General features: G+C 39.5%; 1 protein-coding gene across 3 annotated transcripts in view; it reads left to right on the top strand.

The window, feature by feature from the left end:
- The first annotated feature begins 1,310 nt into the window (after positions 1-1,310).
- AIDA (axin interactor, dorsalization associated) overlaps positions 1,311-15,849 on the top strand; it is a 33,640-nt gene continuing 19,101 nt past the window's right edge. The window contains exons 1-3 of one of the 3 annotated variants that reach the window (XM_083355990.1): positions 1,311-1,606; positions 11,791-11,860; positions 14,398-14,451. In XM_083355990.1, coding sequence (XP_083212116.1) covers positions 1,497-1,606; positions 11,791-11,860; positions 14,398-14,451 — 234 coding nt within the window. In that variant the 5' untranslated portion in view covers positions 1,311-1,496. The remainder of the gene's footprint in view (positions 1,607-11,790; positions 11,861-14,397; positions 14,452-15,849) is intronic. The other 2 variants (XM_083355992.1, XM_083355991.1) reach the window with 2 other exon arrangements.

Genomic DNA, 15,849 nt, shown 5'->3' on the forward strand with positions numbered 1-15,849 from the left:
GAGCGAGTGGGACTAGTCGACTCTCGGGGTCTCCCTTTTCTTTTTACCGACTGAAATTCCGTACATAAAAGAGCTGGAGAATGATGGAAATCGGGTAACTACCCTCTTTGCACCTGTTACATCTGTATAGATCAGGGGTCGGCAACCTCGGCTCTTTTATGACTCGTGGACTTCAACTCCCAGAATTCCTGAGCCAGCTCTGCTGGCTCAGGAATTCTGGGAGTTGAAGTCCACGAGTCATAAAAGAGCCGAGGTTGCCGACCCCTGGTATAGATAGATACAGAAGGACGGTGACTAACCATACCCCCCAATTTTCCTGGCTCAGTTTGAGGCGTGAAGGAGAAAGTGCCGTGAGCGTGCAAAGCCAGAGGGCCACCGAAAGGGATGACGATCTGATTTGTCTTGGCTTGTGATGATGTAAGGCGGCGGCAAATGAACATCAAGAAAGTTTGAAAGCACCTCTTGATGCGTTTACCAGGAGTAAAGGCAAGGGACGTCGTAAAAGCTAGCGCGCAGAAAAACGTAATGCAAACGTAAATATTTTCCTCACCTGCCAAGTCGAGGCACCTATACTCCCAAGAATATTTGAGGTTTGATTTACCCATCCGAATGCAAACTTCGAATTTGCATAAGCTTTTTTTTCCAAAGTTCAGGTAAATACAGAGAGTAACAAGTGTGCAGAATTTACTCCTCTTTCAAGATCATACTGCACATACATTCCGTGACTATGGAGATTCTGTCATGGTTGTCCCAAAGGTGCTTTTTTCAAGAGGCAACGGCAAGAAAGTCCAGTTACTTTTGGAAAAAAAAAACACCTTTGGGACATACAATGCGTAACAGCGTAATCAGCGTGCTTCTGGGTGCAGCACATTGAAAGCCACATTTCTTTAACAGGGCGGTGTTTTCTGCCGCCTTGGGACGTTTAGAAAGTTCTGCAGTTTTCTGCCGAAGCGGCTTGTCGTATTTTACAAGCGGCCGCCCGCTGGAATAGAATCTCAAAAGTAACCAAGAAGCTCCTTCTCCCGAGGAGGCCTTTGCAAGTTTACAACAATTTAGATCAGGGGGGGTCTTCAAACTTGGCCCTTTTATGACTTGTGGACTTCAACTCCCAGAATTCCTCAGCCAGCAAAGCTGGCTGAGGAATTCTGGGAGTTGAAGTCCACAAGTCATAAAAGGGCCAAGTTTGAAGACCCCCTGAGTTTGATCTACGCACGCGCCGTCGGGAACCAATAAGAGTCCCGAGTTCCGCTGCGCAGGGCAAGGAGAAGGCGGCGGCTTGGGTACAACCGACCATGCTGGTGGGCGGGACTCGTTTAGAAGCCACTGCCAGGTTTGGATGAGAGAGCAAATGGGCTTGGTCGGGGAGTGAGCGGCGGTGGCGTTGCTGGGCTGGAGCGAGCGGCCGTTGCCCGGCGAGAGCCCTTCTCTCCTCGCTCCCCCGGCCCCCGTTCCGCGGCGCCAGCGCGGAGGAAGATGGAGCCCTAGCAGCTGGGACCATGTCGGAAGCGACTCGGAGCCTTCTGCAGCGCTGGGGCGCCAGCTTCCGAAAAGGGACCGACTTCGACTCCTGGGGGCAGCTGGTGGAAGCGATCGACGAGTATCAGATGTGAGTGGGGGGGGGTGGTCGGCGGCGGCGGCGGCAGCGGCTTCAAAGGGTCGGGCTGGCTGAAAGGGAGCTGCCGCGGGAAGGGCAGAGCCTCCGGGTGGGGCGAGAAGTTGGGGTTCAGGCACCCGCGGGGCTGGGCGGAGCCCCAAGGGGGTGACCCGGAGGGCAGGCAGGCGCTACAAAGCCTCTGGGTGGGGCGAAGGGCAGCTGCAGGCGACCAGGGGCGAAGGGCTGCTTCAAGAAGACGGCCAAGGGGAGAGGAGGTTATGCCAGGGGTCTCTCTGGTCGTAAATACTTTGCCGCTAAGGAGGCTTTGTCTGGCGCGAAGGGTCTAGGGCAGGGGTCGGCAACCTCGGCTCTTTTATGACTCGTGGACTTCAACTCCCAGAATTCCTGAGCCAGCTCTGCTGGCTCAGGAATTCTGGGAGTTGAAGTCCACGAGTCATAAAAGAGCCGAGGTTGCCGACCCCTGGTCTAGGGGACGAAGAGGGGGCTCTGGCGGTCGAGGCTACAGAATTGGGGAAGCCCTCCTGGCCAGCGTCGCTTCCACCACTGCCCCGTGCCTGTGTCTAAATATATTTTTTTTTAAATTCCATTTATATCCCGCCCTTCTCCGAAGACTCAGGGCGGCTTACAAGCTTAGCAGTAGCCTTCATTCTATGTATATGCCTGCTTATTAGGGCTTTCACACACCCCCCCCAAGCGGCATTATTACAAAGTCAGCTTAATTGCCCCCAACAATCTGGGTCCTCATTTTACCTACCTCGGAAGGATGGAAGGCTGAGTCAACCTTGAGCCTGGTGGGATGCGAACCTGCACTAATATAAGATGCTGAGGCTCTTGCTGTCGATCTGCATAAGATTGGTGCTTGGAAATGTATTGGGGTTTTTCTTTTTGTAAAAAAAAAGATAAAATGCCAACAAAATGATTCCGCTAATGTATATGCGGCTCCCCCCTCCCCACCCAAGCTCTGAACGTTTTTTTTTTTTTAGGTTGGGCAGCTTTGGGATATCTAAGGGAAGTTTTGGCCTTGGAAGCCACCTGTTGTTTCTAGATCATTCATCTGAACCGTGGGATTCTTTTTCAGGGTCATCACTTGCACTACCGGGTGTATAATGTACCGGTAGTCGAAATGGGAAAAAAAAAGAGTTTTTGTGGATTGATTGCTTCTCTTTTAAGGATTTAAAATTGTGTATTTGGCAGCTCTAGTCCATTCCTCATAAACCAGCTAGGTTTCCATATAGTACTTGGCTAATTTTTTTATTGAACTGCCACAAGAGGATATTTTGTAATATTAATAGCTTGTTAGGAAGCAATTAATATATTGTCTGGCCAATTGTTGCTTTTGAAAACTCCCATGGCTTCAGAAACCTCCTGGCTGGGGAAGGAATCTAGCTGAGAGAAATTTCTGAACTTGGCTCTTGAGAGGAAATTAACATTTCTTTGGCTTCTGACAATTGTATATCATATTGAGTAGTTGATATCCATTAACTTTTTTTGCTTTCAGAATATACAAATTAATTTTATTCCCAACACGAAAGTGTCCCTCCCTAAATTGCAGTTAAGGAGAACTTGTATACTATTTTTTGTTTGCTATTAAGCTATTCCAAGACCTCCAAGACTAACATATGTTATGCTACAACATCATGATATCTACTTCTGACTAGAGCTTAGCAAGTGCACTTATAGCCTGTTGGTTCAGAATTGTAAAATTATATTGTATGTGTCTAATAAAAGATCAGACATTTATATTTAACTTTTATAGATTAACCTGAGCAGTTAGGAATCAAAAATGTCATTTGTTGCTTTAATTAAACTGTTGAAAGATTACATTGGGAGGGAGGTTACTGAATGCTTAAATGTTTATAGCATTTCCCTTGCCCATCCAGTTGGAATGTGCAACATTTTGAAGTCTTGATCTATAATTGTATGCATTTCTAAGAGCTTTACGGATCAAGGCCTAGGCTTCCATTTTATAGTTTCATAATATGGCTAATCAGCCAGTTAGTAATCTCTCTTTTTTATTGTTGATCTCTAACTGGAATTTAAAGCATTTTTATTTTAGTGGTATTTGCATCAGCTAGTAGTCATTGAAAGCTGTATCTGAATTTATCCAATCCCTTTTAAACTGCTTGTAACTGCTGGCCATTATCACATCTGATACTTAGCATCTATAGATATTTAGATTTAAAGTATGGTGCCCATTACATTTTCTTAAACTATATTGCCTTATCAAAGAGTGACACTATTGTTTTATAAAGGTGAGCTTAGAGATCACATGTTAATTTGCATGCTTTTTCTGAAAAAAGATGGCAAATAAGTAGTTTTCAATATAAAAACAGAAGAAACATAGGTAGTCCTCAACTTACGACCGTAATTGAGCCCCAAATTTTTGTTGCTAAATGAGACATTTGTTAATTTTGCCCCATTTTACAATCCTTGCCACATTGGTTAAGTAAATCACTGCAGTTAAGTTAGTAACACAGTTGTAAAATGAATCTGGTTTCCACATTGACTTTGCTTGTCAGAAGGTTGCAAAAGATGATCACATGAGCCTGGCACACTGCAGTCATAAATATGAGTCAGTTGCCAAGCATCACATGGCCATGGGGATGCCGCAATGGTCGTAAGTGTGAAAAATGGTCATAACTCACTTTTTTCAGTGCCATTGTAACTTTGAAAGTCACTAAATGAACTGTTGTAAGTCGAAGAGTACCTTACCAGTTAGCACATTAATAACAATATAATATGTCTATGACGATAGATGTATTTGATGTCATATTTATATAGATTTAATATAAAACTTAATGTTATGGTAAAGATAGGTGACAAGAAGTTTTTGTGCAAAACTGCAAATTATGCATAATTTCCAGCGATTTTTGTAGTTTTAATGATTGAGCTAGTGTTATTTAACTGTTTTTTCCTCCCTTACTTCTCAACATTTTCTTAAGTGAAAAAAAGAGACTGGTCCAAACAGTAAAAATAACAATTCTCATTATTATTAAAGGCTGTGTCCTTAGAAAGCCTAGTTATGATTGAATAGTTTGAATAGAACAGAGCTGGAAATGACCTTGAAGGCCTTGTAGTCCAGCCCCCTGCTCAAGCAAGAGAACCTATATTTTTATTTATTTATTTTATTAAATTTATATACCGCCCTATTCCCGGAGGACTCAGGGCAGTGTACAGGGAAGATTAAAACAAACATACAAAAATTAAAATCAGATTAAAAACAATTAATTAAATAAAGTCCCCAAAATATATACCATCTCAGACAAGTGACTGTCTAGCTTCTTTTTAAAAATCTCCCGTGATGGAGGGCCCACAATTTCTGGGGGCAAGTTATTCCACTGGTTAGTTAGTCTTTACTGTCAGGAAGTTTCTCCATAATTCCAGGTTGCTTCTCTCTTTGATCAGTTTGCAACCATTGTTTCTTCTCCTGCCCTCTGGTACTTTGGTGAATAACTGTGGCCCCATCTTCTTGGTGGCAGCCCCTCAAATGCTGGAATACTGCTATCATGTCTTTTCTTTAGACTAGCCCACGGGTGTCAAACTTGCCACATCACGTGATGTGTCGTGACATATTGCGACTCTTCTTGCATTGCCAGCAATGGGGTGGGCGCAGCTTCGGTATGATGAAACTGGTCCACGGGCTGGCAGTTTGACACCCCTGGACTAGCCAAACCCAAGTCCTGCAGCCGTTCTTCGTATGTTTTAGTTTCCAGGCCTTTAATCATCTTAGTTGCTTTTTTCTGAATTTTTTTCCAAACTCTCAACATCTTTTTTGTGATATGGTGACCAAAATTGGCTGCAGTATTCCAGGTGTGGTCTCACTAGGGTTTTATAAAGCGGTACTAATACCTCACATGATCTTGATTTTATGTCTCTGTTTATACAACCCAGGATTGTATTAGCTTTTTTGGCTGCTGCTGCACACTGCTGGCTCATGGTTAAGTGATCGTCCACTAGGACTCCAAGGTCCCTCTCACAGTTACTGTTTTTAAGCCAGGACTTGCCCAATTTGTAGTTGTACCTTTGATTTTTCCTGCCTAAATGTAAAACTTTGCTTTTCTCCACATTGAAACTCATTTCATTGAATAGGACCCATTGTTCAAGTTTGTCAAGATCTTTTGGGATCCTGAGTTTGTCTTCTGGGGTGTTGGCTACTCCTACCAGTTTAGTGACATCTGCAAATTTGATGAGTTCTCCTTCAATTCCCTCATCTAAGTCATTGATGAAGATATTGAAGAGTACTGAGCCTAAGACACAACCTTGTGGTACCCAATTGCTTACTTCTTTCCATGTGGATGTAGTGCAATTGAGGACTACCTCGTTGAATACGATGCTAGGACCCTCAACAGTTTCACTATAAGTAACTTAAATGTGAGCATAAGATCATTTTCCTCTGAACTTCACGCAAAACTATTTTCAAAATTAGTTTTAGTTGATATGATATACACATTTGTGAAAGAAAAGTGAAATTTGGAAATGATAAGCTTGAAGTTGTAAATCTAGCCATTTCCAAGAAGTGCGATCAAGTGGGCAGATCTGGAGTTTAAGCTAGCTCCAAGTTACACTTTTGCAGTTTGATTCATTGTATGGCCGTGCACAAATTGCCATCTTTCAGCATCAATTTCACATCTTAAAAAAAAAGATCAGTGATTTTTCTCAAGGTTTGCTAACTAAGTAGAGTTTGGGGAGGAAGGGGGACTTTTTTTAGTGGAAAAGTTTATAACATTTTTTGAAAACATGATGAAAAAATGGGTGACAGTGCTTCAGATTTGGTTCCACAAAATATTTGGAATGTTTATGGAGTATGACTGTAGCGTCTTCCTGCAGTTCTTTAAAGTAGGTGCATTATTTTCTGTGATCGTGTAGCAGGTGCAGAGTATAACTACAATCCCAAGAAAAGACACCCCTGCTGTAAAGTGTTGCAGACTAGCATTACGTTCATACTCTAAAGCACATTTTCTGATTTTTTTCCCAAATTTCTGTATAATTGATATATGATTGAAATACACATTTAACATGTTTGTATTAACATCTCCCTTAGAATTACAAGTGCAACATTCTATAATATTAAAATATTACAACACTTGAATACTGTCAATCTATAACTCAAACATTTTTCTATTAGGCCAGAGAGTTTTCTGTATAAGAAAATTGAAAATAATTTCTGAAAAAAATAATTTTTGCTTTCTATACATAGATATGTTTTTTCATGACTGAGTTTATGGAGAAAATGTCTAAATTGAAATGATTAAGAACACTTTGGATAAGATTCTCCCCCCCCCCATTATGCAGCTATTAGGCACTAAAAATCTGTTTCTTGGCTGCCCGTTGCTTGCTGTTTATTTTTAAAAACTTTTTGGTATAACTGTAAATGTTCAAATAAAATTAAGGCACGTTTACATTACATAGTATTGCATTTTATATCTTTATAGGATTTTTTCCCCTAACTACTCAGAAGTGGATCCCATTGAAATTGAAAGGGTTACTTGCTTAGTGGGAATGATACTGCGGTCTAAATGCAATAAAATATACTTGAAATTGATAAAAGTGTGTATGGATATCCTATTCTCTGTGGAAATTTCTGTATTAAAAATGTATTATGGAAGGAGGACAAGTTTTCTTTCTCAAAATTATATTTTTTCCCAATTGTTCATTTTTATGTTCAAAATTAAGTGATCACTAACTACTATTGCTATTTTAAAGATGGTGTTTGGAATCCTGAGTGCCTGTTCTTGAAGTTAGAGGATACAAACAGAAATTGAGATGGTCACTTCCTTAGAAGAGTAGAAGCCACTGAATTCTCCCTCGTTGGCTTCAGTTCTTTAGGCCAGCTGCTAATGGAAACACCTCGTTTAGAGAACTCTTAAGTTTACTTATTCTGTACTTTGTCAACTTCCTTAAACTTGTTAAGATTTTATATTCATATTGCATTTTCTGTGTTATCATTGAGGACAAAAATGTTTACTATTTAAAATCCATTTTTTGAAAAATGTATTTTTATTTCTAAGTTTATCTGAAAACAAAGTGTCTCTATTTCTAGTACTGTCTACTAATAAATGTGTTGAATAGAGATCATTTCCGATTATGCAAAATGTATTGCATTGAATATGGAATTGGGTTTGGCAACCTGAATTGGCTGCTTTTTTCTTTCTTTCTGGTTTACAATATCTGTCGGCATTGGTGTAAACCAGGTGTGTAATTTCTTCAAGAAGCACATTTTATTATTACCTTAAAGGCATGTTGTACTAGCAAAGTAATGCTATTTTATTGAAATCATAATTATCTATGTGACTAAAAGATAGTTTTAGTATATCCCAGCATCTTCTGCAATATTTTATCTCTTGTTTAGAGGCAGCTCAGAAACTAATGTGAATAACAAATATTCATGTTTCCTGGATACTTTTATAACTTGTGTTTGTGTAGATTACTGTGTATACAGTAACTGAAATAATTATGGTCTGTTACCTAACAGGATTTTTCTAAGTTCTTTCTATTCTTCCTTCATTTATTTTATCTGCATAAAGTAGTTACTGTGATATGAGTTTATTCCCTAAATATACCTGGTGACTTATCAACTAGTTTCCCATCGTTTAGTATTCTGAGCTTGTTGGGACATTTAAAGCGTATTGTGTTCTTTGTCATTTATTGTAAGCTGCCTAGAGTGATGTCAGTAAGCAGCAGACAATTATTTGTTATAATTATAAAGTATGTCATTATTGTTATGGGTCTTCTTGACCTATAACTTTAGTATTAATCCTACCAGTTACCTTTCTTGCTACACATGAAGTTTAGAAGGAATATTAAGATAAAATTTAGGAATTCCCTATGGTCAACATGGAATACTGTAGCAGTAGTTTTTCAAATCTCTGTCTTTAGAGAAGTCTTCATCAGCTTTTCTGTTATGCCATCCATTTGTGTTACAGAGCAGGGCTTTTCAACCTTTTCACGCATTGTACCACTTTTAGGATATGGCAACATCCGAGTATCACCAGTCGCCTAGCAAGGTGTCAAAAACTTGGATAACCCCCCAAAAAAGGAAAAAAGTGATGAAGTACTTAACAACAGTTCGCTTAGTGACTGTTCAAAGTTACAATGGCACTGAAAAAAGTGCCCCTCAAGCCACAGCCAAGCAAGACACCTGCCTGCCCGCCCGGCGGCGCTCTTCCTCCTGTCCAAGGTTTTCATTGTTGTGAGCATTTCTGTTGAGGATTGGCAGCCGGGGTGGGAGGGGGGTGTTTAGTTTTTATTTCCCTCACTCTGCTGAGTGGTTGCAGCAGGTTTTGGTCACTTCACATGACCCTGGGACACTGTGCCCGTCATAAATATGAATCTGAAGACCCTGGAGATGCTGCATCATTCCAGCTGATCGGTGCTTCTTCTGGGCTCAGCAAGCTAGAGCCTGGCGCTGATCCTGGCGCTTCCGCTGAACCCTGACAGCCCTGAAAAAGCACTGATCCTGGCGCTTCCGCTGAGCCCTGACAGCCCTGAAAAAGCACTGATCCTGGCGCTTCCGCTGAGCCCTGACAGCCCTGAAAAAGCACTGATCCTGGCACTTCCACTGAACCCTGACAGCCCTGAAAAAGCACTGATCCTGGCGCTTCCGCTGAACCCTGACAGCCCTGAAAAAGCACTGATCCTGGCGCTTCCGCTGAGCCCTGACAGCCCTGAAAAAGCACTGATCCTGGTGCTTCCGCTGAGCCCTGACAGCCCTGAAAAAGCGCTGATCCTGGCGCTTCCGCTGAACCCTGACAGCCCTGAAAAAGCACTGATCCTGGCGCTTCCACTGAGCCCTGACAGCCCTGCAGCTCCGGCCATCTCTCGCTCAGGTTTGTGCGGTGCTGCCACCGGTTCAGCTCATTCCCCTCCCCACTACCACTTTTCTAGGATGGTCGTGTACCACCTGCCAGGTGCCAAAGTACCACAGGTGGTACCCATATCACTGGTTGAAAAGCCCTGTTATAGAGGATTGTGAAAGATGTAAAGCAATAATGTCATTTGGCCAAAACATCATATAATTCATTGTTCTGCATGTATAAAACTCATGTTAGTAAATTTCAATAATGGTGGATAGCTATATTTTATGAAATATTGTCTTTATTGATGTTCTGTTTGGATGGTCGTAATACATGTAACTGTTGAAAGTCTCATTACTGGGTATTAAAGTAATTGAACATACAAACAAGTGAATATTTGTCTGTGGTTATTGTTTGTGTGTGTGTAAAGTCAGGTTAGTCTTGACTCCTGCTGGCTGCCTGGATTAGTTATTGCAGTTTTTGTGGCAAGATTTTTCAGAGGTAGCTTGCTATTTGCCTACTTCCTAGGGATGAAAGAGTGACCAAAGTGATGTAGCTGATTTTGTGCCTCATGATCAACCGGTTTCTAGCCTGATTTCTCAACCACTACACCAAAGTGGTTCTTTGTGATTAGCTAATGGATATCAATCTTTGTTTTTTTCTAGTCTTGAAAACGTGGAGAGATGAAGCTTATTCCAGGAGGCAAGCAAATAGAGATTACTTCACTGATGCATCAAACAAGTGGCAATAGGGAAATAAAATGGTTAACTATATGATGAAAAAGGAAAAGTGCCCTAAAACCCCTCAGAATAGATTGAATTCTTGCTTATATAGTTCTTGAAGAAAGCACAAAACTCTAGATTACCTTAAGATGTTTATGCCAAATGTATATTTAGAAGCAAATTCTGTTGAAATCAATGGGATGCACTGCTTCACTCTTTGCACTAAGGGAGATCAGCTGGAAAGCCAAATGTAAAAGGATATGTGATGTGTGTTGCTCTTACGTGGATCTCGTAAGAGAAAAATTACTTCAACTTATCTATCAGTTTTTATGTAGCAAATATATTTTTATATATTAAGATACTATTAAGCTTCAGGTAAGGGGCTGAAGTTATATTTGTTTTAGTGTTTTGGTGAATCTCAAACAACCCAGTCTATGCATGTTAAATATTAGGTTTGAAAGATCACATCTAGTCATGCCACTGGTTGCTTCCTATTCCTCTCACCCAGTAGTTTTTCAGGTATCTGAATACATTTGTAAAGGTTTCAGTTTGGAAGAGGCAGAGATTTTTTTGGATAATGCAATTTGTTGATATTGGGAGTAAATGACTTGGAAAGTCTGGAAGTATAGATATTTATTTACTTATCCAGATGTGTTTCTGGCAACTCTGTATAAAGCAATCTAGGGTCAGCATTGCCTGTTACATGAAAGAATACTATTACAAAGTTACAAATGTGTTGTATAGTATTATTTGTTCCCTTGGAAGTGTTGTACCAATATCACATAGATGCATAGATTGGGGGGAAGCAGTTTCTCTATAAAATAATGAAAGCATTATTGTTGATTTGATCATCTATATCAAGGGTTCAAACTGCCGGCCCGTGGACCGGTTTCATCATACCGAAGCTGCGCCCACCCCATTGCCGGCAATGCAAAAAGAGTCACGATACTTCGCGACAAGTCACGTGACGTGGCGAGTTTGACACTAGTGATCAGACATGTCAAACTTGCGGCGTCGCATGACATCGCAAGACATATCGGGACTATTTTGCCATTGCAGGCAATGGGGTGGGCATGGCGTCCGGATGACGCGTCCAGCCTGCAGGCCGGCAGTTTGACACCCCTGAATTCTCTACATACCTTTAATGCAGAAAATTGTCCTTTTTAAAATATTATGGGATGGATTTAAATTTATAGAAGATGTAAATGTGATACAGATTTACAAAGAGAGTGGATGCTATAAAAATGCTGGTGTTTTTGGGTTTTGTTTTATTTTTGTTTATTTTGAGAGAATTGGAGAAGATGTGGAAAATTTGGTTTGTCATAGGTTGCAGTAGTTTATTTATTTTTACTTTGGGGTGAGGGCAAGGAGGCAAGGTTGCCAGGGCAGAATCTCCCTCATAGTCAATATGAATGAATATGCTCCATTCTCCATGCATAAACAAAAGGGCTATTAGATCGCTAAAGATTAAAACTCTTGTAGAAAATAGATACGTTGGTTTATATATCTTTTTTATTTTATAGGCTTCTTGGGATCACAAAGTACATTCTGCCTGTAATTTGCTTAACGTACTATTCAATTTATATCTCATTGAGTGTACTTTTATAATTAGAGACTCCTTAAAGCCCTTAAATTATTTGTTTTCTTTATCTCTCTCCAGATTAGCAAGACATCTACAGAAAGAGGCACAATCTCAGCCCAACAATTCAGAATTCTCAGAAGATCAAAAGGTACACGATGGTGTATGTTCATTTCATGGTGAATCTATTTTTAGAAGGCATTTTTAATCTCTTTCTTGCAGTCATTGAGATAATTTGCTTGTCTGGGCTATGGTTTACAAGAGCTGGGGTCGTGTAGCACTGATCTGTATACACCAAGTTCAGATAGCAAACTTAATACTTCAGTTCTTTAAAGAAATAAAATAGCTTGCTAAGAAACAATACCTATCATATTGCATTTATATGTAATATAAATTATCTAAGAAAGTTATCATAATAGAGTATACATGTTTATCTTATTAAACATTTTTTTCCTGTATACTAGTTATACATGCCTCCACTACATTAGATAATACATTAGCATAGTTAAATGTGAATATGTGTGTGTGTGGTGGGGGGAATTATAATGCGGACAACTGTGTTCTGAAATACCTGTTCTATATCAATTTAACAAAGAGATATATCACTTTTGCTGGATTATTACACTTTTTAAAGAAGAGCAGTCTGGTTTCTTGTCCTGAAAGCTCAAAGCCAAATATTTCAGAGGACAGGTTACCAGAAACACTATACTTCTTCTCCACAGGTTTCTTCCATCAGGAATTCAACACCAGCTTTTTTTCTCAAAAGCATCTTTCTTTCAACCACAGGCTGCCACATTCTGCTACGCTATTCCTCTTACGTTAGGCTGTTCGAGAATAAAGAGAGAGTTAAAATTCTGCCTCTTCAATTGTGGTTGAGTTTTGCCATTAATCAGATTGCTCTGATAAATATTAAAAATTACTGGTGGAATTTTACTCAGGCCTGTTCTTCATCCTATGAACTCCTACTCCACCCAAATCTAAACCTGTGAATTTGGAGGCTTTGAGGACATTATTGATTGGGAAGCTGCAGCTGGAAGGTGGACATTCTTTTCTCCCCTCTTCCCCATTCTCTGTAACATGGATGGAAAATGCCTTTTACTTATTCTCAGGCTTTGTTGGATCTCTGCCATTAAGTAATGAATCCTTCATGTAAAAAGTATATGATGAGGCATAGGGAAGAGGATTTCCCTGCCTTGCCAAAGTACATCCTACAAAGGCATGGATTTGTTCTTAGGGGGAATGGGAGTTGTTTTATGAAATAGTTGGAGGCAATAGCTCTTGTGTTAATGTTAAGATGTAATCTCTGATGTATATGTTGGGTTGACCAGGAAATGCTCCTTATTCTTTAGAGTAGCAAAACTTCTGACATTTGGATAATTTTATGATATCTCTCTCTCTCCCTCTCTCTGTCTCTCTCTCTCTCTCTCTCTCTCTCTCTCTCCTTCCTCTTCCTTCCTTCCTTCCTTCCTTCCTTCCTTCCTTCCTTCCTTCCTTCCTTCCTTCCTTCTTTCCTTCCTTTTTCCATGCTAAATTTTGACACCTTGTGTTTTTGGCACCTGAAAAAAGTTTTTTTTCTTTTTCTGGCCATATGAAATCATAAAAATAGAAAGTATAGAAAATATTTTTATTTTAGAAGATTATTCTTAAAAACTTATTTAAGTTTCTGAAAAGATAGAATTTCATTGGAGCTACAAAATTCTGCATGAAATGAGAAATGTGTTTGTTTGGTGATGGCTAACAAATCTAGTGATCAAGGAATTTTTAAGGTTTTTTTTTTTGAAAAATATAAAGTGGGTATAAAGATTCACTTTGTTAATTTGATGTGTTTAATGAGATATTTTTATTGGTGAACAGTAAAGTGCCTTGTTGGGGATAGGATCACTTAGAAAAACATTACTGTAGCCAAGTCTAGCTGTAGTGTTTTAATTTTTTTAATATTTGTGTTGGGTGCGGTTCCTGAGAAACAGTTGTGAATAATACTTTTTGGTATCTTGCCACAATTCAGAAGAGGCTTTTACTTTAAAAAATTATCTCTAAAACATTCAAGAAAATCTGTTCAGAATACTTTCATTCTTCAACTCCCAAGTGCCTTTTAATATATCCTAAAACTTTCTGGTTCACAACAAAGGGTATTTGCCAAATTCAAGGAGCAGTAATTTTTTTAAAAAAGGCGAACATACAATCTCTTAAGCATACTTGCTAAACTGGAAAAGGACAGTGGGCTGAAAGCTCATTTACCTCTGCTTCATTGTAAGGGATATGCAGGTGAGAATATGATAGAGGAAAAATAGTATCTTCATCCTTACTGTACAATAAATGAGAGTTTCTGCTTTTGTATATATAGATTCGCAGTAATGTATGAATATGTATGTCTCCATAATGGCATTCTGTTTCCAGATCTTTTATATCGCAGTGCTGAAGTTGCATTAAAAAAATGAACGTATTTATGCCTGTGTATGGGAACCCATAGGAAACCTTAATGTAACAAGCAGCTTTTGGGTGTGCACTTTTGATTTTTCTGTTTGCTGCCTCGAGACGCTATGTCAAGGACTTGGTTTTCTTGTTTCTGTTCTACCTATTGAGTTGCTGCTCCCTCAGCATATATCGTTAACAGTTATTTTTGTTTACTTTTCATATAAAAATATTAATACAACAGCATCAAATTAATCTGTCTTTCCTGTGTTGCAGAAAACTTTAGCTAAGATTGCAACATGCTTGGAACTCAGGAGTGCAGCTTTGCAGGTATAATTCTGTTTTCTGGTTTCTTTATGGATTTCATTAAATATTAAAAGCTTAAAAACACTCTTTGTAAAAAAATCTGACTCGGGCATGTATTCTAGTCTCACTCATCTTTCTGTTGTGTGTGATTTATTACAGTGTCTGGGTCCAAGAGAATAGAAAAATTAAACATTGGTTTATAATATGAATCTTTAAAAAGAACTTGACTTTGGAACAATATAAAATGCTAGTTTATACTGGTTTCTCTAATCTTTTCATTCAAACAACTTGAAAGTTTATAATGGTTATCTTCTTCCCATCTTCTATCAAGTCGTAATATTCACAAAAATACTGTTCTCAGTTGTATCCACCAGAGCAGGGGTAGGCAGTCTCGGCTGTTTTATGACTCTGGGAGTTGAAGTGCACGAGTCATAAAACAGCTGAGGTTGCCTACCCCTGCACCAGAGAATAATGGGTTTTTTTTGTTACCAAATGTTGTTGTTTTTTGTTACCAAGAAGCTGGTCAAAAATGAATATGAAATCTGGCTTCATTTTTCCTTTCATTCATTCATTCATCCATCCATCAGATAGATAGATAGATAGATAGATAGATAGATAGATAGATAGATAGATAGATAGATAGATAGATAGATAGATAGATAGATAGATATAGATATAGATATAGATATAGATATATAGATATATTAGATAGGTAGACAGAGAGAGAGGGAGATATTACCATATCCCAACATACAGTCATGGCCAAAATTGTTGGCACCCCAGAAATTTTTCCAGAAAATCAAGTATTTCTCACAGAAAAGTATTGCAGGAACTCATGTTTTGCTATACACAGGTTTATTCCCTTTGTGTGTATTGGAACACAACAAAAAAGGGAGGAAAAAAGCAAATTGGACATAATGTCAAACAAAACTTCAAAAATGGGCTGGACAAAATTATTGGCACCCTTTCAAAATTGTGGATAAACAAGATTGTTTCAAGCATGTGATGCTCCTTTAAACTCACCTGGGGCAAGTAACAGGTGTGGGCAATATAAAAATCACACCTGAAAGCAGATAAAAAGGAGAGAAGTTCACTTAGTCTTTGCATTGTGTGTCTGTGTGTGCCACACTAAGCATGGACAACAGAAAGAGGAGACGAGAACTGTCTGATGACTTGAGAACCAAAATTGTGGACAAATATCAACAATCTAAAGGTTACAAGTCCATCTCCAGAGATCTAGATTTGCCTTTGTCCACAGTGCGCAACATTATCAAGAAGTTTGCAACCCATTGTTGTGACTCAGGGCCAGCCTGTGGGTCCGACAGCCGGGTCCGATGTATCGGAGGACTCAGATGTGGGGGAGGAGGGAAACGAACCGGCTGATGATGATTTGGAGACTTTGCAGAGTCCTCAGCCGGGAAC

Source organism: Vipera ursinii (assembly GCF_947247035.1).
Source record: "Vipera ursinii genome assembly, chromosome: 1".
In the NCBI taxonomy this organism is placed as follows: domain Eukaryota; kingdom Metazoa; phylum Chordata; class Lepidosauria; order Squamata; family Viperidae; genus Vipera; species Vipera ursinii.